The sequence below is a fragment of the Bremia lactucae genome, linkage group LG3 (assembly GCF_004359215.1).
Source record: "Bremia lactucae strain SF5 linkage group LG3, whole genome shotgun sequence".
Classification (NCBI taxonomy): Eukaryota; Oomycota; class Peronosporomycetes; order Peronosporales; family Peronosporaceae; genus Bremia; species Bremia lactucae.
Genome location: NC_090612.1, coordinates 1,509,361 through 1,516,137, shown reverse-complemented (window position 1 = coordinate 1,516,137; position 6,777 = coordinate 1,509,361). Strand labels below are relative to the sequence as shown.

At 45.3% G+C, this 6,777-nt stretch overlaps 3 protein-coding genes across 3 annotated transcripts; 1 reads left to right on the top strand and 2 right to left on the bottom strand.

Annotated features, from left to right (window-relative positions):
* Positions 1-299: 299 nt before the first annotated feature.
* CCR75_004588 (uncharacterized protein) lies at positions 300-2,119 on the bottom strand. Its single transcript, XM_067962674.1, has 5 exons — positions 1,797-2,119; positions 1,519-1,730; positions 1,342-1,457; positions 1,087-1,276; positions 300-1,015 (listed from the first exon to the last, which is right to left on the bottom strand). The coding sequence occupies exons 1-5, from the start codon at positions 1,924-1,926 to the stop codon at positions 395-397; spliced, it is 1,269 nt and encodes a 422-aa protein (XP_067818550.1). The 5' UTR covers positions 1,927-2,119; the 3' UTR covers positions 300-394.
* Positions 2,120-2,664: 545 nt separating this feature from the next.
* CCR75_004587 (uncharacterized protein) lies at positions 2,665-4,005 on the top strand (the record flags this gene model as incomplete). The annotated part of the gene is made up of 1 exon (XM_067962673.1): positions 2,665-4,005. The coding sequence occupies one exon, from the start codon at positions 2,665-2,667 to the stop codon at positions 4,003-4,005; it is 1,341 nt and encodes a 446-aa protein (XP_067818543.1).
* Positions 4,006-4,555: 550 nt separating this feature from the next.
* CCR75_004586 (uncharacterized protein) lies at positions 4,556-5,531 on the bottom strand (the record flags this gene model as incomplete). The annotated part of the gene is made up of 3 exons (XM_067962672.1): positions 4,556-4,928; positions 4,985-5,057; positions 5,148-5,531. The coding sequence occupies 2 exons, from the start codon at positions 5,529-5,531 to the stop codon at positions 5,007-5,009; spliced, it is 435 nt and encodes a 144-aa protein (XP_067818542.1). The 3' UTR covers positions 4,556-4,928; positions 4,985-5,006.
* Between the last annotated feature and the right edge of the window lie 1,246 nt (positions 5,532-6,777).

Genomic DNA, 6,777 nt, shown 5'->3' with positions numbered 1-6,777 from the left:
GCATTACAACGTGCCCCCTTCATTCTAGGTAAGTTAAGTTCCTTTTCTGCTATTTTTGCAGAGCTCGACGCGGACATTGTCCGTCATCACGGTGTAGAAAGCTGGTTTGGGGTGCATGATGGTTCGACTTTGGGAATTTTTGGAAAGGGCGTACGAAGAGAAATATGCACAGCCCTCGTTTGGCGGCTTTTATTTGCCAACAGCGCCTTTACCCCTTCACCCCTTTACCCCTTCACCTCAAAACCCCTTGTACCTTTTAACCCCTTATAACTTATAAAATGCTCTTGGGCCAAAACCGCATAAACTGTTAGAGGTTATACTGTAGGAATATTCGATACATCATGCAGAGCCCAACAAAAAGAAATTAATGAGTCTTTCCCAATATAGCCCGACCTTACTCGTCGCTATCGCCAAAAAATCTTTTAAAAATGCTCATAAAATTCCCGTCACTTGAGCCTTCTGCCTCACCCGAGTCAACGGCAGCAGATTCGCTCCAACTACTTAAGTCAGTTTTACTACTGCTGCCATTATAAATTTCATCGCCAACAGCTTCGGCGGCGCCCTCGCTATCAACGTCAATTGTCTCAGCAGCAGCCTGATCACCTGAGCCAGAAGCACTAGCATCTTTGTCACTGCCATTATTGCCCATCATAAATGGAAACATCATTCCACCGGTTCCGCCTCGAGGGATGCGAGCCGCCATCTCTCCTACTACCCGGTCAAACGGCAGACTCTGCAGGTAAATTTTACCGGGTCCAGTCAGCGTCGTCACAAAGACTCCCTCACCGCCAAATAAGACATTTGTTGCTCCTTTCATCATCGTTATGTCAAAGTGAACGCTAGGCTCAAAGGCGACTAGGCAACCACTTGAAATGCGCAACACCTCATCAGGCTGCAATTCGCGCTTTATCAGTGTCCCGGAGGCCCGAATAAGCACATCGCCAGTGCCCGTTAGCCTTTGCAAAATAAATCCTTCACCACCAAAAAATCCAACGCCAAACTTTTTGGCAAACTCCTACGCATCCATACAATCCCGTTGAACACATAAATTGACAATTTTACTGAAAGAACCACCATGCAACAAACCATTTCGATGTTAATGGTGTCCGAGCCGCATAAGAATGCACCCTTCTGGCATATGACTGACTCACCAAGAAAATCTCGAAGACGAATATGGACGATCTTGCTCGGGAAGCTCGTGCCAAGCGCCACTCTGCCTTTCTCATTGCCGTTATAAGTGAAGCGCGACACAAAGAAGTTCTCGCCGGTCATTATTCTGCAAGAGTATGAGTAAGTTTTCATGATCAAGAGTTGTGATCAATGAATTAAGTTGAGTTGTACCGCTTCATTCCTTCCCCAAATCCCCCGGCAGTAGTCGTCTCCATTTCAACTCCTTCAGTCATGTAAATCATGGCACCAGTCTCTGCACGCAAGCACTGCTTAGGTTTGAGCTCAATCTGCCAGAACGACACGCACAGGTAAAAGCTATGTATTACCCACAATTGCTCAATACCTTACGTTTACTACTTGCGAGTCATGTCCATCAATGGACACGGCCGCGTCAAAATTAATGGGAACAAAGAGCTCATTTTCGTATTTTGGCTGGGCGTTCACCTCCTCGCTCTCATTTTTTGGCGTTTTGCCTTTTGCGGAGGTAGTTGCCTTTATTTCATCGCCAGGGAGATGACGAAAACTTTTGCGCAAATTCTTGTTGTAGTATACGACCTCGCCTAATTTGAGCAGATAGCGTCAGCTGCATTACTCAAAGTGACAGGCTATTAAGGCCATTGACGCACCATTAGCACGCGTGATGGCCTCCCATCCATCAGGAATTGTAGAACATAATGCTCTTGCTTGTTTTACACCAACAAGTTTGGAAAATTCCACCACATTTGGCATGAATCGTAGCACAGAGAGGCACAGCATCGCAATATCGTTGAAAAAGGAAAAGGATAGTGTTACCTTTAATAGTGGACGGTGTTTTACTCGGTATGGTGACAGTATTTCCACATTTAGCCTATCCAGCGTCTTGCAACACAAAATGTAAGTTGCGACACTGCAGCGGCAAAAATCCGCATTCTCGATTCGCGAAATTAATAGCTGAATAGCCTTCCCTGTTTGGCTTCGTATCTTACGAAGTAAATTTACAGCAATTTGTGAAACCGTGAAATTTACATTATGTAGACAAATCACAGTTTTGTCACCCATCCTCGAGAGCAAGATATAAAGTATGCCTTTCGAAATGCCATCCATCCTCCGATTCAAACACATTGCGATTTCAACGTGACGAAAATTATCTTACCTTTTGTAAGCAAGAGCGCGGGAAAAGGAGCCTCGTTGCTACAAGGCCAAATCTGAAGCCAACGGTAATTTTCAAACACTGGCCGCCCCGCATTAATACCTACATCATTCGTCAAAAATCCGAATTCTGTTCAGAGCCCGTGCAGCCAGCCAAGAGCCGCATCCGGAAGCACTACATTAACACGCACGAAAAACACGAGGTACGAACGAAAGCAATGTACTGCTACAGTAATGTTCCTCTTCCTTCACAGACACTCATAACTCAGTGGGCCAAACGAGAGAAAGTGCTAGGGGCTTCGCAATCTTTGCCTACTGCTGTAGTTGCTGATGCTGTATTTGGCTTGCTCTTCATGCAGATAAGTTATGAGAGAACTTGTTCACATCCAGGGTGGTCAATGCGGTAACCAAATTGGAGCTAAGTTCTGGGAAGTCATCTCTGACGAGCACGGCGTAGACCCGACTGGTTCGTATCACGGCGACTCAGACCTTCAACTTGAGCGCATCAACGTTTATTACAATGAGGCCACGGGTGGACGCTATGTGCCTCGCGCCATCCTAATGGATCTTGAACCTGGAACTATGGACTCAGTCCGCGCTGGTCCTTATGGCCAACTCTTCCGCCCAGACAATTTTGTGTTCGGCCAGACAGGCGCCGGTAACAATTGGGCGAAAGGACATTATACCGAGGGTGCCGAGCTTATTGATTCGGTGCTTGACGTCGTTCGCAAAGAGGCAGAGAGCTGTGATTGCCTTCAGGGTTTCCAAATCACGCACTCGCTTGGTGGCGGTACTGGTTCTGGGATGGGAACGCTTCTTATTTCAAAGATTCGTGAGGAATACCCCGACCGTATCATGTGCACATACTCCGTGTGCCCTTCGCCAAAGGTATCGGATACGGTCGTGGAGCCTTACAATGCTACGCTTTCCGTGCACCAGCTCGTTGAAAACGCTGATGAAGTCATGTGCTTGGACAATGAGGCCCTGTACGATATTTGCTTTCGAACGTTGAAGCTTACCACCCCAACTTATGGTGATTTGAACCACCTGGTGTGCGCCGCCATGTCTGGTATAACTACATGCCTGCGTTTTCCAGGCCAACTGAATTCTGATCTTCGTAAATTGGCTGTAAACCTTATTCCATTCCCGCGTCTTCACTTCTTTATGATTGGCTTTGCTCCGTTGACGTCGCGTGGCTCGCAGCAATACCGTGCCCTGACGGTTCCTGAATTAACTCAACAGCAGTTTGACGCGAAGAATATGATGTGTGCCGCTGACCCTCGTCATGGTCGCTATTTAACTGCCGCATGTATGTTTCGTGGACGCATGAGCACCAAGGAGGTTGACGAGCAGATGCTTAACGTGCAGAATAAGAATTCCTCCTACTTTGTCGAGTGGATTCCCAACAACATCAAAGCTAGTGTATGTGACATTCCGCCGAAGGGTTTGAAAATGAGCACCACATTTATTGGTAATTCAACAGCTATCCAAGAGATGTTCAAGCGAGTGTCAGAACAGTTCACGGCCATGTTCCGTCGTAAGGCTTTCTTGCACTGGTACACCGGCGAGGGCATGGACGAGATGGAGTTTACTGAAGCCGAGTCGAACATGAACGATTTGGTTTCTGAGTACCAGCAGTACCAAGACGCGACTGCAGAGGAGGAGGGTGAATTTGACGAGGACGAGGAAATGGATGAGATGATGTAGACGTCGTTGTAACGATGGCACCCCTGCTGATTGTCCTCTTGCAACTCATGAGTAATTTAGTTATCTACACGTGGCCAGCCTACTCGCGTGGCACCTCTAATAAAGAATCTTAATTACTTTGCTTTAATCAGTGAGCTTTCACTTTGCTACAAACAGCTTTTGTTTGGCTAATGCTGCTCGTGAGACTGTCATCAGCCCGTCTTTACCTAGAGTAATTGCTTACACAGCTTTCCAAGAACGCCTGCGTAAGACAGGATAGAATAAATCTCATTACGGTTGTACCTACGCAAATTTGCACGCTGAGCTCTGCAATGGCATCAAACTCACTGTTTCGTCAAATTTATAAGTTTGACTCGTGTTCACACGGCGCTCGTTGATTGAGAGACATAGTAGTGTTTATCATCTGACAAAGGCGATGCTAAAAAGCTATTCAAAACGGTTGAATGGTCCTGACCAGCTATTCAGCTATTGCCGCACTACAATGGAGTAGTGATGAAGAAACCGAGTATCAAGCCACAAGCGCAGCCATCATTTTCAGGTGCATTATGACATGAAATTGTCGTTTTGTCATTTGCTCTTCCCAGCAGCGTTGCACCCCATTGGGTCGGTCACAGTTGGATATTGGACGTCTAAAGTGTAAATTTGACTTCGTTAGGCAAAAGCGTTGACTTAGATTGAACAGATTAGCAGCATCAGCGCAGAGAGACCCGATGACGGGTTGTTGTAATATTTGTCACCAATGAACGGAGACTACCCAAATAGTCAAAGAAAACCTTCATAGTGCGTGGCAATAGTGCAACTAAGAAAAACGGGAAATATCACCCAGTTCAAGCTAGTGAAAATGCGTCTTCTGATGGTCTGATTATTCTGACAGCAACAAATATAAATAATGAATTCAAGAGAAAACTATCAAGATCTGCGAGCTACAAAAGGACGAAACTTAGTTGACGCCTTGCACTGCAGCTCTTGATTAACATACCCTGCAATTTCTGACTCACCGACTATTTCGCAGGCATCGAAGGTGGCCTCTTAGAAGTATTACGTCCTGGTATCTAAGCAGCACCATAAAAACAGAGCGACAAATAATAAGTTTTAGATATTCCTGAATCCACTTCCAATACAACGCATGATATCAAACGCACCAGCAAATCGGGATTCTTGGGATCCTTGATCCATGTAACGTTGCTGACGTTATTGTTTTCATTGAACAGCAACATAAACTCGCCCACGCGTTCCAGTTTGCCACCCCACAAGTACATACGATTATTTTTAAGCACCACCTGCGAGGAAGACATCTGCAAAATATCTCCAAGTCGCACGTGTTGTGCCCCCGTCTTGGGCAGCACGACGCTTACGCATCCGGACTCGTCGCCAACCAGCAGCGTTGCGTTGTTGCTGATGTTCCCTTCATCCTTGGCGTTGCATTCTAAAACTATTACCTTGACGTTAACATCTTTTCCGTTCAGCAGTGGGCTTAACTCCTTCACGCGAATCAGCGCTGGCGTTTTCTTTGCGCGACTTGACATATAATTTTTAGGGAAAGTCTAGACCACCCCAGATTTTTGCTACACCTAGTTTGATGTATTCTAATTGGCTAAAAGTAATCCCGTTTGCTACGATTTAATTGTCCATTTGGAAGGTGTTTAAAACCATATTGCGTGCAAAGTAATTTACATGTGTAGTTAAAACCCCACCTGATACATGATATAATCACACGTAAGGCCTTATCTTCGTCGTCAAAGGCGGCATTCACTGCCGTGTCCTACGGCGCCAGGTGCGCAAGTGCGAAATTCAACGGCTCTTTGTCTCAGATGTGGATACATTCTTCATGGGTCATTTTTCTGCTCACCCGCCACCGCATATTTGTGCACCCAATTGACGGCAGTTTGACGCCGAACCGCTAAAGCGTCGAGCTGTGCCCCAAACTTTCTTCTATCTTGCTCTTTTATATAATATCTTAAACTATTCTTCAAGGAATTAATATCTATGCAATGGGACACCGTGTTACGCAAAAGGTGCTCCGTTGCATCAAGTATCACAGGAAATCCGTTAAGATTAAAATATCATTTCATTGGAATATTTACTGCTTGTTAGCCTTTTAATCCCTTCTAGATAAATTGACATCCCCCACACAGCTTTCAAATTACAATGGTCGTTTTTGAATCAGTAAATACCTCTACCGAATTCTTTAAAACCGGTATCGATAATTTATGTGCCCACCGTATACATAGAAGCTAGTCAGTAGCTAGCGGTAGTGATAGAGTGCAGAGCTCTTGCCTTAGCATGACGGAGTGGCTTTTTCGACCAGGTCAACCCATGTCTCGCCCACCAGCGAGAGTAAAGATTCACGAGCTTTGACTCGTAAACATGACTGTGCCATGATCATGGTAAATTGGTAAAATTTGAGCATTCTTCCCGTCAATCATAAATCAAACTTCAGAAGCGAAAACAAAGGTTTATGCCACATCAAGCTAATCTGCGTAAGGGTTTTGTTTTCATTCGCATCCCGCTGATTTTTGCAATTTCTAACACAGAGTACAAGCTTGATTTGTGTCCGCTAGGAGACGCATTTTACTATGTCTTAAAGGTTGGTCAAAAGGGTCATTTGCGACAGCTCAATGTCGACGTTGTAAGAAATGTTAAAGACAGCACAAGATTACGATCTCATCGCTCAGGACAAGCTTATGCTCTATGTTGCATTATTTGCTTCTTGTGTTATTTTTGGGCAATTATTGGCGGTACGCATTAATCATCCATAGCGTTCTGTACGCT

Coding starts and splice junctions, on each gene's coding strand:
- CCR75_004588 (XM_067962674.1), bottom strand. CDS start 1,926: ATGCTGTGCCTCTCTGTGCTACGATTCATGCCAAATGTGGTGGAATTT. Junction 1,731..1,796: donor GGCCATCACGCGTGCTAATG/GTGCGTCAATGG, acceptor TGCTCAAATTAG/GCGAGGTCGTATACTACAAC. Junction 1,016..1,086: donor ACACCATTAACATCGAAATG/GTTTGTTGCATG, acceptor ATGGATGCGTAG/GAGTTTGCCAAAAAGTTTGG.